The following is a 23,899-nucleotide window of genomic DNA, read 5'->3' as shown; positions in this document are numbered from 1 at the left end:
AGTTTCCCCTTGGTAGTCAGTATCACTTACCCCAACCAGCACAGTAATCCCTTTCCTTACATATTGATTCAGAGGCATGAGGAGCCCTAAGCAAAAAGCTGGCAGTTTCGATTTCCAGTTTAATGGAATTTCTGTTATGTCTCTAGATGGAAGTTTTTCTCCCTTTGGAGCTAAGGCCTCTGTATAATCAGAACTTCGGTTTGCAGAGATGGGAAGCAAAAATTTTGCTGGTGGATCACTAGAAGTTAATAGTGAATGAGGCCATTCCCATTTTGCCTCTTAATTCCCTGACCCATAAATACTGGCTATGGATGAAAAAGCTAGTATATATAATACTGTGAGTTAGAGCATGCATATTGTCATGGAGAGCCTCGTCCTAGTTCCATAAGATATTGCCACCTAACTGACATTACACCCAAGTCTACAAAAACCCATTCCTCTTTTATCAAGATAGCTGTGTCACGATGTTGGGGAACATGGTAAGATCAGTGAATTCCATGAGCGCAGGCCCACAATATTGCCACATTTGCTGATTTGCTGTGAAATGATCTTGATCAGAACAAGGCTATGTGGAATACTGTGGTGATACATATGGCATTCTGTAAGTTCATGGATGGTTGTTTTTGTATAAGCATTGCATTCAGGGAAGGCAAATCCATATCCAGATAAAGTGTTTATTCCAATAATAACAGTAAAGAACAGTTTTTATAAGAAAGCAGAAGAATATAAGTTTTTGATCCAAGAATAGTTTCAGAGTTAAAGATTAAAGATAACTAAGAACTAGATACCGCTTTTGGTATTGTTTGAAGATAAATATTATTAGAACCAATGAGTCAAGAAATTGTGAAGCAAGAGTTTTATGTGGGTGACTCTGAATTTTGTCTAAAATATTAGCATGATATTTTCTTTTAAAATGTGGGAAAGTAACTTTGGTTGTCAGAACCCAGTGATGCAGTTGAGAAAGTAGGTCATCCAGATCATTGCTTCTCAAACTACCTGTGGTGAAGGACCAATTTTTAAAAATATTTTTTCTAGTGTGTTATGTATCATTATTTTTATAACAAATAATAAGAATGAATTACCAAAAAATGAAAAGGCAAATAGATATGCAAAATTCAACCATACTTTTTTTTTGTTATTGGGTTCAAACAGCCACACATTTGCTCTGTAAATTTCTATAAAGTGTTTAATTGCTTCCTCTGAATTTTAGTACTGCCTTCATGGTACTATCAGTTTCAGACCAGTACTAGCCCCTGGATCACACATATTAAGTGGATAACAGAAACTTCAAAAATTGAAAAGATTGTTTAATGGATTAGTGGGCTGGAAATGACCATTGGAAACCGGAAAAATGCAAGTCCCTCCTTCCTGCCTCTGAAGTAATAGTATGTGAAAGGAGTACACTCTACTAAAGATGGCTTCCAGAGACACCATCACTGGAAGTAAGGTGGTTTTTATATTGAGTTGAGAAAATAAAGGGATTAAGTTTAAGATTGTATAGAAGTATCTTGGTAATGAAAAAAATACCTCAAAAGGCCACAGACGACAAAAGTGTAAGGAGGGTAGATAAAAGAAAGAGCTAAGCCAACAGAAAATTAGAGTTTTCACTGATTTGAATGAGTTGAATGTAGTAGACCATTCTTCACTGAGATTGTTCTCCAGTTAATCACATCATTTGGATGATGTTCCTGATCTTACAAATACGTATCATTAAAACAATTACAAGAATGTTTAAAATTTTTAAAAAAGGTGTAAATGATTGACTTCATTGAAAAACTAGGAAGTGTCCTGAGAATTGTCTCAAGTTTCCAAAGTTTTTATGACAATATTCAGTAAATCAGTCTACACGTATTTACTGGTTTCCTGTGGAAAGCACTACTTATCATATTTACATATTCAAAGGTAATTAAAGTCTTCTCTTTCAGAGAATAGTCAACTTGTTGATACTTTTATTTGCCATACATTTTTTTAGTTTTACTCCTATTGTAATCTTAGAAGTTGGAGTGGCTTCTGTTAGGATTTAAAAATGTTTGAGCAACACATTTTATAAGAATATTAAGAATGAACCCTTAAGTAACTGACAGCTCTAGTGAGATTACAACATTTATAATAGCAAACAAAAGTTTGCAAGCCAAGAAGAGGCATCTGTAATTCTAGGAATGCAATAACTGAAAAAGAGCTTAATAAACTATTAAAATGTGGCTATCATCCAGTGACTACTATTTCCTGATTTCTGCTTTGTGATTTACAGTAGTATAAGAATCATCTCTGTCCTTTTGTGCAATAACTGCCAACTTAACATTTAGGTTATACTGTTGTTTGTTTATGGATTTTGAGAAAATCCATAGAAGTTTACTTAAGAACCAACTCATTACAATGGTATTATTTACTGAATTTTGTTTTCCTGACTATTAGCTAACTACAGGGTTCAGCATTACAAGGTTATAACTGTACAAAAAGGATCAAAATACCATATCCTAGCTGTGGCATTAGCTAGAGAACTAAAGTCATCATCTTAGAAATAAATGTCTCTATAGAACTGGAGAAATTAAAGAAAATAAGCTTAGATCAGACCTCTTTTATGTAGTAATTTTATAATTATATTAATTACTTTCGTTATAAAATATTGTAGATTGTAAGTACTTCCCAGTTATTAATTTTAAACTATAGAAATACAATACTTTTCTGATATAATTAATATCAAAGCAAGAATTTAGAACAGTTGTAGAAATTTTATTGAAATTGAAAAGGGTTTTTAAAATTTATTTTAAAAATTTTTTAGTGTTTATTAAAAATTTTTTAATACTTACTCGTTTTTGGAGAGAGACAAAGCACAAGCAGGGAGGAGCAGAGAGAGAGGGAGACGCAGAATCCAAAGCAGGTTCCAGGCTCTGAGCTGTCAGCACAGAGCCCGACATAGGGCTCGAACTCACAAACCGTGAGGTCATGACCTAAGCCTAAATTGAAAACTTAACTGACCGAGCCACTCAGTTGCCTCTGAAGATGAAGTATTCTTAATGAATTGCAACTTTTAATTAAACTAATAGAATTAAATGACCCCAAATCAATTTAAGATTTTAGGTGACCATCCTGATAATCTGGAAACTACCAACCAAGTATTCTTAAATTTTATACAAACATTTCTAATTCAACTTTAATATATTGAGTATAATTATTAATTCATACACTTTATAATTAAGAATTTATCTGTGAGATATGAGATATTAATAGCATTGGTGTTTATACTGCCATTTTCTTCTTATTAGACTCTAGCAGATTAAGATTCTGAGAAGATGTGGGCATGGTGAAAAGATTTCCTCTATCCAGAATAGTAGCTACTACTGAAATCAAGGGACAGTGGTGGCTTTTATCTTTTATTTTGGACCCTACTTCATTTGTTTTGACGACCTGCTCAAATTACTTCCTTGGATTTATCATCCTTCCCTTCCCTTTTTTTACTTCCAGAACAAGGTACCATAATACATAGAACATTAACTGAGGATGCTAGGAAAGAGAGGTCACAGAAGGGTAGGTTAGGTGGACAAGTGGTAAGTTAGTGCTGACCTTCTTTTGTGTTCAGGAAAGTGTTAGTTACACTTAAAGGACTAAAATGGAGCAGACATCTGCATTGAATTATTTTTAACTCCTTTAGTTTTGTTTGTTTGTTTGTTTTTTTATCTTATTACCAGCTCAAATCTTAGGGATCATTTCTAAATGTGTTCTAAATAAAATCTGAAAATGGTGGTGTAATAGCGCTCTTCTTTGGTAGACTAACTACATTTAGTAGGTTGGCAATTTCTAGCAATTTGTTAGATGTTGTGTATAATTAAAGACTTACTAATTTACTTTTAATTTTCTCAAATTTAGTAATTATTATCACTAGCATATTGTGGTACACCCTGGAGGAAAATTTTGCTGCTAAGGAAGTATTTGGGAATTTGTGTACATAATTTCATTTCCTATTAACTATTCTAGGAATTCAAGTTTACAGATACTAAAAAGATATATTGAAATTTAGGAAATGAGTGTTAAGTTAGCTTGAAACAAATGAAACTTACCATTCAGTTTCTATACTGCAGCAACTTTTCTCTCAGTAGGAAAGAATTGCTTTTGTTCTCTTGAAAAATGATAGAAGCTTCTTGCCAGTATAGAGTAATTATTACCAGTCTTGCCATGGTTCAAAAAACAATTATTGTGAAATAATGTAGGAGCAACAGGAATGCACAGAGTGAACTTGATGATTCCCCTGCATTATGTCTAAAGTCACACTTACTGACTCAGGAAAATAGAGCCCAACCAAGCAGAGCAGTGGTCTTGCTGCAGTAAAGAAGAAATTTAAGTCTAGGTATTTGATGTACCTGAAATTTGCAGATGATGTTAAATGAGTGGTAACGGCACATGTTTTATGTGTCTTACCATGGACCATCCACAGTGTCTCGCATATAACTACAAGCAGGAAATCCTAAAATCAGGAAAATGTGATCCACAATCCAGAGAAAATGTAGTCAATAGAAACAAATCTTGACACACATCAAGATGTTAGAAATTGCAGAGTACTTTAAAGTATCCATGTTACATTTCTTTAAAGACTGAAAAGAAAGATGGTCCTAATGAGTGAACTGATAGGAGATATCAGCAAGGAAACCAAGTCTTGGAAGAGCCTAATTGTAAAACTAAAACCGCAGCATCTGAAGTGAAAAACTCAGTGGACAAACGTACCAGTTTAGAGATTGCACAGTAAAAGATTAGTGAACATGAAGACGGATCAGTAGGAATTACCCAACCTGAAGCGAAGAGAAAAAAATGAAAGTAAAAGAACACAACGTTGATGATCTGAGGGACGACATCAAGCAGTCTAACAGGTGTGTCACTAAAATCCCTAAAGAAGAGAGAAAAAGCGAGGTAGACTGAATATTTGAAAAAAGAATTTTTGAAGGTTTTTCAAATTTGGTAAAAGCAATTTTATAGATCAAGAAGCTCAGTGGACACCAAGAAGAATAAATACAAAGAAAATTCCACCTAGGCTCATCAGAGTCAAACTAATTAAAACCAGTTTAAAGAGAAAATCTTGAAAGCATCCTTAAGGAAGGGGACTGATCCATACATGGAACATTTCCTGTGAATGATGGCTGGATTCTGATGAGAAATAATCAAAGTGAGGAGACAATGGCCATAAAGTTTAAAGGAATGAAATGAAAAGACAACAAAAAAACTGTCAACCCAGAAGTATATATACAGTGAAAATATCCTTCAAAAATCAAGTAAAACCATGTAAAAAAATGTAGTAACACTATCTTACAGGTAAGTGAAAATTCAGAGAATTGAACTCCAGTGTAACAAGAATGTAAGATCTAGAATATCTAAATATTTGGAAGTTGAATAATGCTCTTTTAGAAAAAAATCCAAGAGTCAATGTAAATAGAGAAAAGTAAATTTTAAAATTTTTACAAATTTAAGAATATGAGACAATACATATCAAAATTTGTGGAATAAGGCTAAAGCAGTCTTCCAGAGAAGGTATATAGCTTTAAATGTTTATATTAGGTAGAAGAAACATCCTCATCAATGATACAAGTTTCCATCTTAAAGGTTAAAAAGATAAGCAAACTAAACACAAAATAAGGAAAACAAACTGTAAAGAGCAAAAAATACAATATGTGTAAAATAAATATAAAAGAAAAACAATAGAGAAAAGCCAAAAGTGCCTTTTTTTGGTGAAGATCAAATATATAAGCGCTAGTCACATTGAGCAAATAAATGAGTCAGTTAGAAAAAGACAAATGCCATATGATTTCACTCACCTGTGGAATTTAAGAAACAACCGAGCAAAGGGAAAAGAGACAGGCAAAGCAAGAAACAGACTCTTAACAATAGAGAACAAACTGATGGTTACTAGAGGGGAAGTAGGTGGGGGGATGGGTTAAAAAGGTGATGGGGATTAACAAGCGCACATGTGATGATCACCAGGTATTGTGTGAAAGTATTGAATCACTGAATTGTAGATCTGAAACTAATATTACACTGTATGTTAGCTAACTAACTGAAATTTAAATAAAAACTTAAAAAACTGGGAATGAAACCCCAAATTAGTAATATCAAGAACAAATGGAAGGATATAAATACAAGTTCTACATTCATGAAAGGATAACAATATTATGGAGAATTTCATGCTAATGCGTTTGATGACTTAGATGAAATGGACACATTTGTTGAGAAAAAATTTACCAAAATTAGTTATTCAATATTTTCATTTCTTGTGTAAGTTTTGCTAAGTTGTGTTTTCCAGATTTGTCCATTTCATTTAGTTTCCAAGACATTTAAGGTCTCCTGGGTCGCTCAGTCAGTTAAGCGTCCGACTTTAGCTCAGGTCATGATCTCTTGGTTTGTGCGTTCAAGCCCCATGGCAGACTCTATGCTGACAGTTCAGAGCCTGGAGCCTGCTTTGGTTTCTGTGTCTCCTTCCTCTCCCTTCCCCCACTCAACGGTCTGTGTCTCTCTGTCTCAAAAATAAACATTAGAAATTTTTAAAAAGACTTTTAGAAAAAATTGACAACCCAGTTTTTAAAATTTTATGGAAATATAAATGACCTAAAAAAGTCTTATAAAAATAGGAATTTCAGGGCACCTGGGTGGCTCAGTCGGTTAAGCGTCCAACTTTGACTCAGGTCATGATCTCATGGTTCGTGGGTTCGAGCCCCACATCGGGCTCTATGCTGACAGCTCAGAGCCTGGAGCCTGTTTTAGATTCTGTGTCTCCCTCTCTCTCTGACCTCCCCTACTCACGCTGTCTCTCTCTCAGCAATAAATAAAACATTTAAAAAAAAAAAAAAGGAATTTCAAGCAATACTACCTGATTTCAAATAAATCTTGAAGTCTTATAGTTATTATTCAAAAACTGTAATAATATGTCTTGTGCATATACAAATCAGCGGGACAGTGTAGAGAAGCCAGAAATAGAACTACTTATATATAATCACTTATTTTCTTTGCATTTTTAATAGCTTTATTGAGATGTTCGTGCCATTCACACATTTAACATATGATTCAATATTTTATTGTATTTACAGAGTTGTGTATTCCCAGAATTTTAGAATATTGTAATCCAAAAAGAAATTCTGTACCCACTATCAGCCATCCCCATTCATTCCCCCAAAATACCCCTCCCTTAGTCCTAAGCAACCAGTAATATGGAATCTGTCCCTACAGATTTGCCTTCTCTGGATATTTTATATAGTGGAATCATACAATATGTGTTTCTTTGTGTGATTAGCCTCTTTCACTTTCTTTAATGCATTTAAGGTTTGTCCATGTGGTAACATGTATTAGTATTTTTTTTTTTGCCAAATTAATATTTTTTAAATAACCAAATAGTATTTGTATGGATATACCTCATTTTGTTTATTCAGTAGTCAGTTCATGGACTTTTGAATTGTCTCTGTTTTGTGTTTACTGTGAATAATGATACTGTGAACCTCCACTTACCAATTTTTTTGTGGCTTTATATCTGCTTTTCTTTTGGTTGTATACCTGGCAATAGAATTTTTAGATCACAGGGTAACAATGTCTGACGTTTTCACAAGCTACCATTTTGTCTTTTTGTTACTGGCTTATTTCACTTAGCATAATGTCATCAATGTTGTAGTATGTGTCAGAATTCCCTTCCATTTTAAGGCTGAATAATATTCCATTGCGTATGTATACTACATTGTGTTTACTCATCAATCAGTGGATATTTGGGTTACCTCTACGTATGGTCATTGTGAAAAATGCTGCTAGGAACATGAGTGTGCAAACATACATTGAGATCCAGCTTTCAGCTCTTTTTTTTATTTTAATTTTTAATATTTGTTTATTTTTGGGAAAGAGAGACAGAGTGCAAGTGGGAGAGGGGCAGAGAGGCAGTGAGACACAGAATCCAAAGTAGGCTTGAGGCTCTGAGCCTTCAGCACAGAGCCTGACGCTGGGCTCGAACTCACGGACAAGATCATGACCAGAGCCAAAGTTGGATGCCCAGCAGTTCTTCTAAGTATATACCCAGATGTGGAATTGCTGCATCAAATGGTTATCCTGTTTTTACTTTTTTGAAGAACTGCAACATTGTTATCCACAATGGCTACACCATTTTATATGCTCATGAGCAGTACAAATCTTCCAATTTCTCCATATTGTAAGCAACACCTGTTAAATTTGTTTGTTTTATAATAGTTATCCTAATGAGTGTAATGAGTGTGTGATAGTATATTATTGTGGTTTTTGTTGGAACTTCTGTAATGATTAGTTGAAATTTCTGTAATGATTACTGAGGATAGAAATCTTTACATATATTTATTGGTCATTTGTGTATCTTCTTTGGAGAAATGTCTACTCATTCCTTGCCTGTTTATTAGTCAGGTGTATTTTTCATTTGTTTTTGTGTTATAGGAGTTCTTTATATATTCTACATATTAACCACTTATTACATAAATGATTCACTAATATTTTCATCTGTTCCATGGAGTGCCATTTCAGTCTGTGGATTGTGTTCTTTGATGCATAAAAGTTTTTAATTTTGATGCAGTCCAGTTATCTATTTTGTCTCTTTTTGCCTGTGTTTTTGGTGCATATCCAGGAAATCATTGCCAAAACATTGTCATGAAGCTTTTCCTTTATATTTTTGGCTAAGAGTTGTATAATTTTAGCCCATACATTATTTAGATATTTGATACATTTTGCGTTAATTTTTGTATATGCTGGGGGCGCCTGGGTGGCTTAGTCAGTTAAGCGTCCAACTTTCACTTAGGTCATGATCTCTCGGTTCGTGGGTTCGTGCCCCGCGTCGGGCTCTGTGCTGACTGCCAGCTCAGAGCCTGGAGCCTGTTTCAGTCTGTGACTCCCTCTCTCTCTGACCCTCCCCTGCTCACGCCGTCTCTCTCTCTCTCCTAGAAATAAATAAACATTAAAAAAAATTTTTTTGTATATGCTGTAAGGTAAGTGTTCAACTTTATTATATTGCATGTGGGAAAGTAATCTTCCCAATACCATTTCTCAAAAAAACTGTCTTTTCTTCCACTGGTGGTCTAACACCCTTATAAAAAGCTATTTGACCATATATACAAGTGTTTATATTCCTGAGTTTTCTATTCTGTTCTGTGGTCTACATGTCTGTTTTTATGTCAGTATTAAACTCTTCTGATTATTGTAGCTTTGTACAAGTTTTGAAATCAGCATAGGTAAAAACTGTATATATTATATCTTATTGGTGATTGGTGAATTGACCCTTTTATCATTATAAAGTGGTCCTTTTTAAATTTTTTTAATGTTTTTTATTGGGGAGATGCAGAGCATGAGGATGGGAGGGACAGAGAGGGGGGGAGACAAAGAATCTGAAGAAGGCTCCAGGCTCTGACCTAGCTGTCAGCACAGAGCCCAACATGGGGCTCGAACTCACAACCCGTGAAATCATGACCTGAGCCAAAGTTGGATGCTCAACCGACTGAGCCACCCATGCGCCCCTAAAGTGGCCTTTTTTGTAACAGTTTTTGACTTAAAGTCTATTTGCCTGATACTATTATAGCAACTCCTGTTCTTTTTTTGGCTGCTGTCTGCATGGAATATCTTTTCCATCTTTTCAATTTAAGCCATTGCATGTCCTTAGATTTAAATCGAGTCTATCTCAGACCATACATCCTGTTGGTTTTTGTTTGTTTGTTTAATCCATTCTGCCCTTTAAAGAATGTAGTACAATTATATTTAAAGTAATTACTGATAGAGAAGGACTTACTGTTGGTCTTTTATTCATTGTTCTCTATATGATTTATAGTTTCTTCAATTCGTGTTTCCTCCCTACTGCTATCCTTTGTTTTCAGTTGATATTTCTATAGTGATATGCTTTCATTCCCTTCTCATTTCCTTTTGTGTATAATTCTGTACTTATTTCCTTTATAGTTTGCCATGGGATTACATAAAATATCCTAAAACTTACAGCAATTTATTTTAAACTGATAAACTTCAGTCACATAAAAATTATACTCTTCTACAGCTCTTCCCAGTTTATGTCATCACAGATTATATTTTTACACATACACATTAACATAGACTTATAAATATTTTTATGCTTTTTGTTTTTAAATTCTATAAAAGAATAAAAAGTAAGTTTATAAACCAAAGTTACAATAATACTGATTTTTATATTTGTCCATATATTTACCTTTCCTGGAGAACTTTATAATTTCTGGGGCTTTTTATTTACTGTCTAGTATTCTTTCATTTTATCTTGAAGGACTCCTTTTAAAAGGTGTTTCTTATTAAGGCAGGTTTAATGTTAATGAACTCCCTCAGGTTTTGTTTATCTGAGAATGTCTTAATATTGTCCTCATTTTTGAAGGACATTTTTGCCAGATATAGAATACTTATTTGACACAGTATTGGGACTTTTTTTTTTTTTTTTTTTTTTTTTTTTTTTTTTTTTTTTTTTTTTTTTTTTTTTTTTTTTTTTTTTTTTTTTTTTGAGAAATCTGCTAGTGATTATTAACGATCCCTTNATGTTAATGAACTCCCTCAGGTTTTGTTTATCTGAGAATGTCTTAATATTGTCCTCATTTTTGAAGGACATTTTTGCCAGATATAGAATACTTATTTGACACAGTATTGGGTTTTTTTTTTTTTTTTTTTTTTTTTTCCATTCAGCAGTCTGCTCATCCTACTGCTTTCTGGCTTGCAAGGTGTTTCCTGAGAAATCTGCTAGTGATTATTAACGATCCCTTCTGCATGAAAAGTTCTTTTTCTCTTAATGCTTCCAAGATTCTCTTTGTTTTTGACTTTTAATGTCTTGATTATAATGTATCTTAGGATGAGTCTCTAGATTTATCCTACTTGGAGTTTGTTGAGTTTCTGGTATTTTTATACTTTCTCAAATTTGGGAAATTTGCAGCCATTATTTTTTCAAATGAACTCTCTGCCCCCATTCTCTCCCTCTTCACTTTCTTTGAATCCCCTAATGTGTATATTAGTCCACTTGATGGCACCATAAATCCCTTAGCCTCTATTTACTTTTCTTCATTATTTTTTCTTTGTGCTCCCAGACTCAGTAGTTTCAAATTAACTTTAAGTTCACTGTTTATTATGCCCGTTTGAGTGTGCTGTTGAACCCCTCTAGTGAATTGTTCAGTGTGGATACTGTGTTTTTCAGCTCTGGGTGTCTGTTTTTTTTTTTTTTTTTAATAATTGTGTTACTTTGTTGATATCCTCATTTTGTTCATATATTGTTGTTCTGATACTAATTTTCTGTTCATGTTCTCCTCTACCTCATTGAGGATACTTAAGACAGCATTTAAAGTCTTTGGTCAGTATGTTTGAGGCCTGTTTCTTCTGGATTGGATTCTTTTTTCCTTTTTTTTTTTTTTAAGCTGACGTCTTTTTTTTTTCAAGTGTTTATTTTTGAGAGAAAGAGACAGATTCGAGTGGGGAAGGGGCAGAGAGAGGGGGACACCATCAGAAGCAGGCTCCAGGCTCTGAGCTGTCAGCACAGAGCCTGACACGGCTCGAAATCAGGAACCGTGAGATCATGACCTGATCTGAATTCGGCCTCTTAACCCACTGAGCTACCCAGGTGCTCCTGGTTTAGTTTCTGAAGATTCACTTTGTTCCCTCAAATAGGCCATGACTCCCTGTTTCTTTGTATGCCTTCTAACTTTTTTTATTGTTCAAAATTGGGCCTTTGAACAAATATCCACATCTCTTAGTCTTTATGGACTGGATCTTTACAGAGGGGGACTTTTACTATTAAGTGTAGTGTGATGGCTCAAGTTCTTCGTGGGCCTTTTCTAGATACCATCTTCCCTGGCCCTATGTATGCCTTTTTCCCAGTTCTTCTCTCTACTTCGCTGCTTTAAATATCCTAATTTTTCCTTAGAGTCTCATACTTGCTTCTTTGCAGGTCCTTGGATATCTCTTGTGGTCTTCTGCTAATAAGTTCTTGACTCCAGACACCTGAAGCTCTATAGTTCTACTATAGTACTCATTCACCGTGGTATCCACTATTGCTTTCAGCAACTTCCAACCTAATATCCAAACTATACCACTGTTCCCATCAGTACTCCACAATCAGACAAGGCAGAAACAAGTCTCTTGGACCACCTGTAGGCAAGCCAGAATGTTGGGGGGAAATCCCACTTTTTTTTTTTTTTTTATCTCATCCAAGGAAGGAACTGGGAATTGGACTGCCTGCTTGCAACTGACATCACTGTGATGTGCCAGAGGGGACAGTCCACGAGGGACAAGTGAAAGTACCACAAAATCTCCGACGAGATTGACAGTGTCTTTTTCTTGGCTGAGGGTTCATTTGATTGCTCTTCCTCCTTAACTGGTTTCTAGAATTCCCACAAAGCTTGGTTCATATGTTGTTTACTTTTTATTTCCACTGGGGAACTTGGGCCTGGAGCTTTGTACACCTTCTTGCAGAGGTCACTGTCATGTTCATGTGGCTTTGATTTGCTTTTCCCTAATGACTGATGATGTTGTCTTGTCTATTCTTGTGTTTATTAGCCATTTATATATATTCTTTAGAGAAATGTTTGCATCCTGATCCTTTGTCCATTGTTATGTGATTATTCTTTGTGTTATTGAGTTGTAAGAGTTCTTTATATATTATACATACAAGCTATTTATCACATATATTACTTGTAAAATTTTTCACTTTCTTAATGACATCGTATGAGGCACAAAAGTTTTTTATTGTAATGAAGTTTATTTTATATTTTTTGTCACTTAAAGGCTTAGAAGGTTATGCTTCACATAGTGTCACCAAAATTTACTCCTAAATTTTTTATCCTAAGATAAATTTTTACTCCTAAGGTGTTTTCTCCTAAGATTTTTATGGTTTTGGCTTTTACATTTAGTTTTGTGATCAGTTTTAAATTAATTCTTCTTGTATGTCTTAAGCAAGTTGTCTAACTTCATTTTTTTTGCTTGAGGGACTCACTTGATTTTAGACCAGCACACCAGATCAGTCCATTGAGGAAAGAGAAGTCAGCAAATAGTGGTACAACAGCTGGGTATCAGTGTGGAACTAAAAGGAGTCCTGACTCTTCATGCTGTAATCAAAAATAAAGTCAAGGTGGATTATAGACCTATACAAGAAACCTAGAATTTGAGGAAAATATCTTTATTATGCTGAGCTAGGCAAGCATTTCAGAAAGGATAGAAATAGCTCCGACCATAATGCAAAAATTGATAAATGTGCTTTTAACAAAATTAAAAACTAATACTCATCAAAGTCCAACTTTAAGAAAATGAAAAGGTAAGCCATAGCTTGGGAGAAAATATTGCAGTTCATGATCTGCCACAAGACTTAAATATTAAGTATATTTAAATAATTCCTACAAATAGATCATAAGAAGATATGAAATGGGCATAAAACTCACAAACGTCCAATGACAAATGAAAAGCTTCTAATTTGTGAAGAAACACAAATTTGAAAGTGATACTACATCACATGAACTATGGCATCTGAAATTTAAAAGACTGACACAACAAATAGTGATTAGGTTGTCAGCAACCAAAATTCTGATCCATTGCTAATGGGAGTAAAAGATGGTACAATAGTTTTGGAAACTGCTTGTGGCAGTTTCTTATGCAGTGGAACAAATCTACTCTGTGATGTAGCAATTTCATTTCTAGATATCTATCCAAGGAAAATGAAAATATATGTACATTGTAAGAGTTGATTAACTGTTAATAGTATGTGCATTAGCCTTTACTCTGAAATAGGCATGCAAACTATGATTTTTCAAATGAAAAGCTTTTTATGAATGCAACTCACATAATATTAAATTGTATTACAAAATAATATTTTAATAACAGTATACTAAATAAACTCCTGAATGCATGTGGATACCTTTAAAGTAATTATCGTGTTTACTAATCCTTTTACTTTGTTATTTAACATGTTTCTTGGGTTGTCTGGGTGGCTCCTTCAGTTAAGCGTCCACCTTCATCTCAGGTCATGATCTCACAGTTGTGAGTTCGAACCCCACCCCACCCCCTCTGTTGGCTCTGTGCTGATAACTCAGAGCCTGGAGCCTGCTGCAGATTCTCTGTCTCCCTTTTTCTCTGCCCCTCCCCTCTTCACACTCTGTCTCTCCCTCTCAAAAATAAATAAACATTAGGAAAAAAATACAATGTTTCTTTAATCTTTTTAAAAATAATTCAATAATTTAAAAGGACTATAAATTACTGTATTTGTTATTAAATCCCTAGTTATTTACTTTCTTATGGTGTTTTTGAAATATATACATGTAATTAAGAAATATATGTATAAATCTGTAGAAATATGTCATTGCCGGGCATGTTGCCTGGTGGCTGCTGGTATCTTGTCAAATGGATGCTTAATGAATAATTACTGAGTAACTATGTTTTTTAATGTTTTATGTGTGTATGCGCGTGTGTGCGTATATACACACATACCAGCTATAGTACATGTGGTTTTAGAGACTCACATAATTATTGTTTTTCTTTTTTAATCTTTGCTATTTTTAAACTTAATACCTCTGAACATTGTATAATGTTGATTTAAACCAAGTTATTGATATATTTCTTAGGCTTTGAAGAAGCAAGTTACCCTTTGAATTTTAAAACTCTTTATTCCAAGTTATTGCAGTGTGACAAAAGCATTCTAGTTACTGTTTTTAAATCTAAAATGAAGTGATTTTTAAAGATTCTGCTAAATTAAGAAGAATAAAAACTTATTTATATAATCCTAAGTGTTTCCAAACATCTGCACTTCAAAGTACATAATTCACATTGACACCGAAGTGTAGTGTCTGTTTTGACTGGAAGGGTCTGTTATTATTTTTTGTCTGCAAAGGAAAGAACTGTAGAGCATCCAAGTGGGGAGACATTTGATTGTACGCAGTCAGAATGGTCCGTGACTGAAAGCAGATTGTACAGGAGAAACGGCAGCTGTTAAAAACTTATACAATATTAGAAAACTTTTTGTTAAAAACTTAAGACATGTTAATCTTTCAGAAAGAGCACATAAAGTAAAGCAGATTCGTAACAATATATCACCTGCTTGATATAAATTTCATTATTTACGATAGCAAGTAAAAGGAAATTACTGCTGAAAACAGATCTTGTATTAAATATGGGCCAAAATCATTTTATAAAACTTTGCCATCAATTTTTATATTTTATATGTTTAGTTCACTCGCACTATAGAATTAGTTTTGTTTATAGAGAAAATTTTAATCCTTTTCATCTTATCAGTGAACCTACAGACTATAGAATCTCTGGGCCTCTGAGGTATTTTTCCCATGCTACAACTGTCCATCTTTTTTTAATCTCTATCCTCCACTCACTTATTCCTTCTCATATTATTTTGAAGGAAGTACCGGATATAATATCCTTTTTATCTGTAACTTTTATTGTGTATTTCTTTTTTTTTTTTTAAGTTTATCCATTTTGTGAGAGAGAGTGAGTGAGCAGGAGAGGAAGGGGAGAGAGACAGAGAGAGAAAGAGAGAGGACCCTCAGCAGGCTCTACCAGAACCCACGCAGGGATCAAACTCAGAACCGTGAGATCATGACCTGAGCCGGAACCGAAAGTCGGACTCTGAACTGACTGAACCACCTGGGCGCCCCTTATATTGTATATTTCTAAAAGATCTGAACTGTTGCTTAAAACATAACCACAGTTTGAGGCGCCTGGGTGGCTTAATGGGTTAAGCGTCCGACTTTTCGCTTAGGTCATGATCTCGCGGTTCGTGGGTTTGAGCCCCGCGTCGGGCTCTGTGCTGACTGCCAGCTCGGAGCCTGGAGCCTGTTTCAGTCTGTGACTCCCTCTCTCTCTGACCCTCCCCTACTCACGCTGTCTCTCTCTCTCTCTCCTAGAAATAAATAAAAATATTAAAAAAAAAATAAGTGGTTAATTTGTGACCATGATTTCTCACTTTCTTCAAATAGACCCTTGGTGTTTCTACCTTTCCTCCTGTATTCTTCCTCTTTCTCTTCATTCAATTTATAAAATCATGTTCCCCAAATAAGCCCAACTCAGATGTCATCAGCTCCATCAGACAGTCTTTTATCCTATAGCCAAAATTATCTCCCCTACCTTTGTAACCTCATAAGTCATATTTAGTCATTCTGTTTAAGTATTTAATATATAATAATTTTATATTAAAATCAATTGAAAATGTAGAGGATACTTCTAGTAAAGAATATATCTACTAGATTGTGATTCTCACTGCTATGTCTTACTCATTTTCATGTCTCTTGATTTGTGTCTTCACAACACATTTGTATTTTGGTTGGATTTGTGAGCAAATATTTGAATTGTTATAGGCAAAAGAGGGACAGATAATAGAGTTTAATGTGTAAATTGTGTGTCCCTTCCAGATGAAGGCCAAATGGTGTGTTGTCACAAGGGTTTCACTTAAATCGTTTTTAAAATGTAGTAGGTGATTTTTTTTTTTTAATGTTGTTTATTTATTTTGAGAGAGTAAGTGAGTGCAATAGGAGCAGAGGAGAGAGAATCCCAAGCATGCTCCACATTGTCATACAGGGCCCAACATGGGGCTTGATCCCATAAACCATGAGATCATGACCTGAGCCAAAATCAAGACTTGGATGCTTAACTGACTGAGCCACCCAGGCACCCCTAAAAATGTGATAGGTGATTTAAGTTGTCACACAGCACATGTTGGAATAGACATGGCAACAAGAAATTATCTGACACTATATTATATTTGACTGTAATATAGTCAACACTGTATTTGCAGAACTTAATTTCAGCAAAACTTTATCTGGTAAATTTAATATTTTAAAAATCTTGATTTTGTGATTATTATTTTACTTCATTTATAAATATATTTTGGCTTTGTAATTGTATTATATATGCATGAGGCATGTATATTCAATGTTGTATTTGTAAAATATCATTATATAATTTAAGTCAATATCAGGAGTTTGGTAAGACATTTCTTTTAAAAGGATTTGTGGGGTGCCTGTGTGGCTCAATCATTCGGTTAAGCATCCTGAATCTTGATTTTGCTTAAGGTCATGATCTCACAGTTTATGGGATCAAGCCCTTCTCTCTGCACTGACAGCATGGAGCCTGCTTAGAATTCTCTTCTTCTCTCTGCCTCTCCCCTGCACATGTGCAGATGTGCGCATGCACACACTCTCTCACAGTAAAAAAATTAAAAATACATATATTAAGGATTTGTATATTACTAAGGCTTGAGAAATTCTGATATGGACTAAATATTATAGAGGTCAGAGGCAAAAGAAATCAATATTAGATGCCAATTTGGATTATGACTATATCTTGATTGCTTTGTAATAATGATTTTTAATTCATTAAGACAACTAGTCATTTGTCAGATAATCTAGAATTAACTTTGTCTAGGTATTTACTTAATGGTTGTTACTTATATATCCTAATTTTTTTTAATTTATTTTTTTAGTAATCTGTACTTCCAGTGTAGGGATCAGACTCACAACCAAGAGTTATAAATTTTATCCAACTGAGCCAGCCACGCACCCCTTAAATACTCTCTAATTAACAAATAGATAAATTAAGGAGTGATTTTTAACTTTTTTTCCTGAAAGATGGGGTTAGTACTTTATTCTTTTAGCTAATCCCCCATGTATCTTGATAAGGTCCTGAATTACTGCATATCACTATATCCTATATAATGTGTAAAATGTTTGGTATATTAATATAAGATCTTGTATTCAAATGGCATACTTAAGTTATTTTCTTAGGATAGATTCCCACTTACACTTTTATTTATAATTTCTTTTTTTTTAATTTATATTCTAAATATAAATTTAAATGTAAATCTAAATATAAATCTAAATATAAATTTATTTATATTTCCTGTAGGTGAGAATGTCATTTCATATGTGTTATTTGTATTACTTAAAAATAAGGTTTAGTCAAAATAGAAATGAAAAACACTTGTTTCCTTAGTTGTTTCCAAACCTGTAGCAGTCTATAGTTAATAGTTAATACTTTCTTCCTTACACAATTTCTTTAGATATTTCTAGAAATCTGAAAAACCTCTTAATACATATTTTATAATTGTTATTTTTAAAAATTTAATAAAAATTCATCACAGAATATGATATTGTGGTTTACTTAGAACCCCAAGTGATTTTTAGAAGCATGTTTTTATTCAGCCTAAAGATAAATAATTTTAAAAAACATTTGATCGATGAAGAAAATAATTTTAAATGTAGTTTGATCTTAATTTTATAAAATAACAAAGTGTTTTTCTAATTTATGGTAATATTTAGATTAAGAAAAGGCAAAATTGCAGTTGGATTGCCAGAGTACTATAAACAATATTACTTTATTCATATTCATCATTACTTTTAACTTAGTATTCTTGTTGAAAAAGATACCTTGTCTTTTAGTGAATGCAGTGGTATTATTTACATTAATTTGTGTGGCTTGTTTGAAAAAAAAAATGCTATAACTCCTTTACTTAATGGGATTCTTCCCCTGTGGCAGTGCAAACGGCTAGAGCAGGAGCTTCATCATCTGAAAGAGCAGAACCAGACTTCAGCAAACAACATGAGACATCTGACTGCTGAAAACAATCAAGAACGTGCTCTGAAGGTAAATCTCCGTTCCTTCTTACAGGCAAATTAAGGTTGTAAGCCCTTGGTGCCAGCTTTCTGTGCTGCATATATCAGTTGTGTACATTTCCACAAAAGTGAGCTGTGGTGTTTGCCAACAACCCCTTCTTTAAACACAGATACAGCACCCTTCTGTTATGGCATTATTTTATTTCATGTATGTGTAAATGAAAACAACATATTTTCTGAATTTTGAGTGGTGGTATATTAATACTTTGGGTACGTGTTCATTCTGTTTCTGATTTTACAATATATTGTTACCTTTTGTAGTTCATAAAACGGGGCCCCACACACACACACACACACACACAAATTAAACCATGAGCCTTTTCTTCGCATCAATATTTATTACACTGATCTTGTAATATTATTAACCCACAGAAGTGACTCTCCCTGAAGGGTATGTGAATATGTTTAGGAATTGAAATAGTACTTAAAATGTTACTTATTACAAAAAAAAAAAAAAAAAAAAGAATCCACTAAGACTGGAAACAAGTGTACATTTCATGACAAGTGTTCTGTTTCATTTATAGATCCAATAATCACAAAAAAAGGACATCATGGCATCATTTTGATTCTGCTAATTATGTATTTTTTCTTGTGGTACTTATTACTTTACATTCTTTTTTCATCTTTGTCCCAATTCTTAGCATAATACCTGTAACATAGTAGCGTTCCTGCCCTCAAGGTGCTTACAGTCTCATTAATTGGTTAAAAATTAAAACAAAATCAGATCTAAAACAAAAAAGATTCATCATTGTCATGATTGTGCAGGAAGAAAAAAGATGCTATCAAGAAAATTGTATTGCATTTTGTTGTCTTAAATTCTCTTTTTGCTACAGCTTACAGGAGAATATTGTAGAATTAGCAATATAACTCAACTATGCCAGGATTAGCTACCAAAATTAGAAAAATGGTGACATTTTGAAGTGGAAAATATTTTTAGTCCAAAAAGTGCAAAGTTAGTTTGATTGAAGTCAGATTTTTCTGCAAACGTGTTTAGCTTCATTTTGAAATTTTTATTGAGTAGTTAGGAGTCTATAATAACTTTGTTGTCATTGTTTAATGCACTTTCTCTTCCTTTCTCTTAAATTCATAGATAGACTAGAGCATTAAGTGGGAAAGAAAAGAAATTTAGATTCTTCATCATTTTTTAATTACCCCAAGGAATTTTCTAGAGTAAAATTTAGTATAATAATTTTTTCAAATGTATACTTGCAAATCCAAAGTTTTAAAGGCAACTTACATTATATCTGCCAACTTATTATCAGCATCAGGGGACAGATTTCATGTGCCATATATGATATGGCTATTCTTATGTAAAACAGACCTAAAATTAAAATTCTAGTTTGTTAAGTACATAGTAATACCACAGTTCTTCTGGATTTTTTCTTGTGTATTTATGTTAAATTGAATTAAATGGCACCTGCTGTCTGCAAAAAAGAAATGCACATTTCTAAGAGGTTATTAAAATTAGAAGGTAAGATATAGAACAAAAAACCCCTGAAAGTTTAAACCCAAACCAAATAAAATCCCTATAAAATAGAAATCTCTATAAATTATAAACTGTGTAAAGCAATATATAAACAAAGCTACGTTTGAATCATTCTTTAGTTATTTTGTGCTGTATTCCTCATGAGAAACCTTAAATTTATTATATATATTACATATCTGCTTTATTCTGAATCATTTTTAGAAATTATTCTTAGCTTCCAGGGATTTTGTTCTTTATTTGATTCTTCAGGTGTTGCATTCTGTATCTTCAAGTTGCCATATAAATTCTAAATAATAAGTTTGTTGCCAAACTGTCTAATGAATCAACTGTGTACTTTCTCAGCAATATGCCTGTCTTTTAGGGTACACTAACAAATACTATTTTTGTGTTTGTTAACTCATTCAATATTTAGTTAGTACCTAAATAAGCCTTAGGAAGAAATTTTTTAAAAGAGGCTTCTCTTGGAGCCTTCAGTAAGTCAATAATATTTCTAGTATTTTATTATAAAAAGTACTGTTAATTGATATCAGTAAAAAGTAAATTTGACTAGGATGAGAGCATAAAATGTATGCTTTAATTGTGTAATGCTGAAATTCTTAAAGGGAACAGTCCTAGTGATGTGTTTGGGAAAAATCCAAGTTAATGCTCATACATTATATAGAACTTTCCAATAGATTAAGGCTAAGACATGATTATCATACAAGGAAATACTTTTTAATATTATAATGTTCAAATAATAAATCTTTGTTTATTCTGATAACCTGGGGGTTCTTTCTAGATTGTTTCTAATGATAGAGCTAAATGGTTATTTTGTGATCATATACATTATTTTTAAAGTAGCATGGAATTATACCAGCTAAATTTGCTAGCGTGGAATTTTCCCTCCTACTTTGATAGTGTTTGTGGTTTTCCCTAATAACAAGTAAAACACATTGGCACATACAAGATGAAGGACTAAATTTATATTGATACCAGTCTATATCATAATAGTTAATTTAGAAAGAGCTTATTTTCTCATTTAAAATAAATTTAATCACATAAATTTTTTATGTGAAAAAATTGCTTTCTTGAAGAACACAATTTTGGATATTTAATATTTTTAAATAAATTTAGATCAGCCATAAATATGCAGACATCAGACTTAATAAGAAATTTTGCATATACTGCCTTCTTTTCCTCTTCCATTTTATTTATTTACCTTCTTTGTCACGCATCTTTCACTTCCCACAATTGGACTTCTGCACTGTAATTCCATTGAAAGCCATTCTTGCTTAGGTTGTAAGTGACCTCTGGTGATTAAACCTGTGAAACTTAATCTTTAGTCTACTTAACATCCCAGTCAGTGTAACTAGAACACATTTCAACTTTGTTGGCCCTGTCCTTTTGAAATACTTTCCTGTGGTTCTCTATTGTTATATTCTCATCATTTTTCTTCTTTGATTGCTGTCCTTTAGTTGGTGCCTCTTTTTCTACCTATTCCCAAGTTGTGTGATAAGTCCCTTATTGTTCATTAAAACAATATTTATTTTTTTAGAGCAGTTGTAGATTCACAGCAAAATTAAGCAGAGAGTACCACATACCTCCTGCCTTCATACATGTAAATGCCCTCAGCATCCAGCACCATATTGGTATATTTGTATACCACCATATAACCACATCAGTATACACCCACAGTCCACAGTTTATGTTAAGGGTCATGTGTCTTAGTGCTATACATTTTATGGCTTTTGACAAAGTGCATGACATGTATCTACCACTGCAGTATCATATAAAACAGTTTCACTCTAAAAATCCTCTGTGCTCTCTACCTCTTTATTTTTTTCTCCTCCCAATACGTGCCAGCCATTAATCTTTCTAATGTTTAATCTTAGTTTTGCCTTTTACAGAATGTCGTTTAGCTAGAATCATACAGTATGTATTCATTTAAACTTTCTCTATATCTTTTGATGGCTTCATAGCTTATGTCTTTTCAGTGTTTAATATTCCATTTTCTGGATATACCACAGTTTATTTATCTACTCACCTACTGAAGGGCATCTTGGTTGCTTCCAGAATTTGGCAGTTATGAATAAAGTTTCTCTAACCAGCTATTTGTAGAATTTTTTTGTGGGCATAAAATTTTCAGCTCATTTGGATAAATACGAAGAACTCGATCGCTGGGTTGTTTGATAAGAATGTTTAGTTTTGGAAGAAACTGCCAAACTATCTTCCAAAGTAGCTGTACCATTTTTCATTCCTACCAGTAATGAATGAGATTTATTGCTCCACTTTCTCATCAGTATTTGGAGTTTCTTTTATTGTAGACTTGTGTGTTCTGATTTCATCTATTCCTATAATATCACCTGTTATTTATGTCCTAACAACTGCCTCGTCTGCCCTTCACTTAGATATCTTAATGTTTCTTTAACCTCAACAAGTTTGAGAACAAATCCTTAATTTGACTCCCTAAGTCTTTTCTCCCCAGAAAGAAGTCAGGACCTGAGTCTAACACTATTGACTGTATAACTTAACATTTATTCCCAATCATATTCTCCTTTGTTTGTCTTTGCTATAGAACCAGGAGAAATTAATCACTTTCTCAGCCTTTCTTTTTGCCAGTACGACACAAGAGGAATTCAACAGGGTAGAGAGAAGTTGGAGTGTCTCTGGAAAAGTTTTTGTTTTCTTCATGTAGGACTGATGGAGCAGTCATCTTAATACCTTAAACATGTACTTGCTGCCTGGAACTGTAGCAACCATTTTAAAGCCATGAAGAATATACCAAAAGCTGGCCACTAACATCATCGAGCCCCTTAGCCAATGAGCTTCTTTGAGAATGTTAAGCACCTATACCCTGATTTCTTTTTCTGGATAGTTTTACCTCGTATTTTAAATCACTCTTAATAGTTTTCTATTATTTACTTCCATATTGATCAATTAACATCTATTAGTTAATGATACTACCATACTCCTTAGATATGTAGGGTAATATAATTGACATAACCTTCATATTCTTTTAAGCTGTCATCCACCACAAAGCAGTTGAACATTCAGTTCTGTCCGTTCACAACAATGATTTCTGTCCTATTTTGCTTTCTATTTTTATTATCCTATCTCTACCCTATGTCAAGTTCATGAACTAGACAATAACAGTTTCATTTTATTGTACTTCACTATATTGCACTTCACAGATAATACATTTTCTGCAATTTAAAGCTTTATGGCAACCCTGTATACTAAGGCAAGTCTTTTGGTGCCATTTGTTTTTCATGTCTTTGTTTTATTTTGAGAGAGAGAGAGAGACAGAGTGTATGCGGGGAGAGGGGCAGAGAGAGAGAGGAAGATACAGGATCCGAAGCAGGCTCCAGGCTCTGAGCTGTCAGCATAGAGCCTGACATGCGGCTTGAACTCCCCGACTGTGAGATCATGACCTAAGCTGAAGTTGGACACTTAACTGACTGAGCCACCCAGGTGCCCGTCAGTGCCGTTTTTTTCAACAGGATTTGCTCACTTTTTGTCTCTGAGTCACATTTTGGTAATTTTGTGCAATATGTCAAACTTTTTCATTAGCATTATATTTGTTATTGTGATCTGTGGTCAGTGCTTACAACTCACTAAGATCAGATGATGGTTAGTGTTTTTTACCAATAAAGTATTTTTTAATTAAAGGATACACATTGTGTTTTTACAGACATACTATTGCACATTTAATAGACTATATAGTACAGTATAAACATAACATTTACATGCACCGGGAAATTTAAAAACTTCATTTGACTCACCCTATTGCAATATTCACTTTATT

The 23,899-nt window shown here is 33.6% G+C and overlaps 1 protein-coding gene across 1 annotated transcript in view; it reads left to right on the top strand.

Annotated features, from left to right (window-relative positions):
* The window catches only part of MIPOL1 (mirror-image polydactyly 1), a gene marked incomplete at its 3' end in the record, with an annotated part of 200,975 nt that overhangs the window by 123,243 nt on the left and 53,833 nt on the right, over window positions 1-23,899 (top strand). Inside the window, exon 10 of the mRNA XM_039255719.1 lies at window positions 18,493-18,600. Coding sequence (XP_039111650.1) covers window positions 18,493-18,600 — 108 coding nt within the window. The remainder of the gene's footprint in view (window positions 1-18,492; window positions 18,601-23,899) is intronic.

The sequence above is a fragment of the Hyaena hyaena genome, unplaced genomic scaffold (assembly GCF_003009895.1).
Source record: "Hyaena hyaena isolate Hyena2069 unplaced genomic scaffold, ASM300989v1 scaffold_542, whole genome shotgun sequence".
NCBI lineage: Eukaryota > Metazoa > Chordata > Mammalia > Carnivora > Hyaenidae > Hyaena > Hyaena hyaena.
The sequence above is the reverse complement of the archived record's forward strand: the minus strand, read 5'-3'. Positions and strand labels throughout refer to the sequence as shown.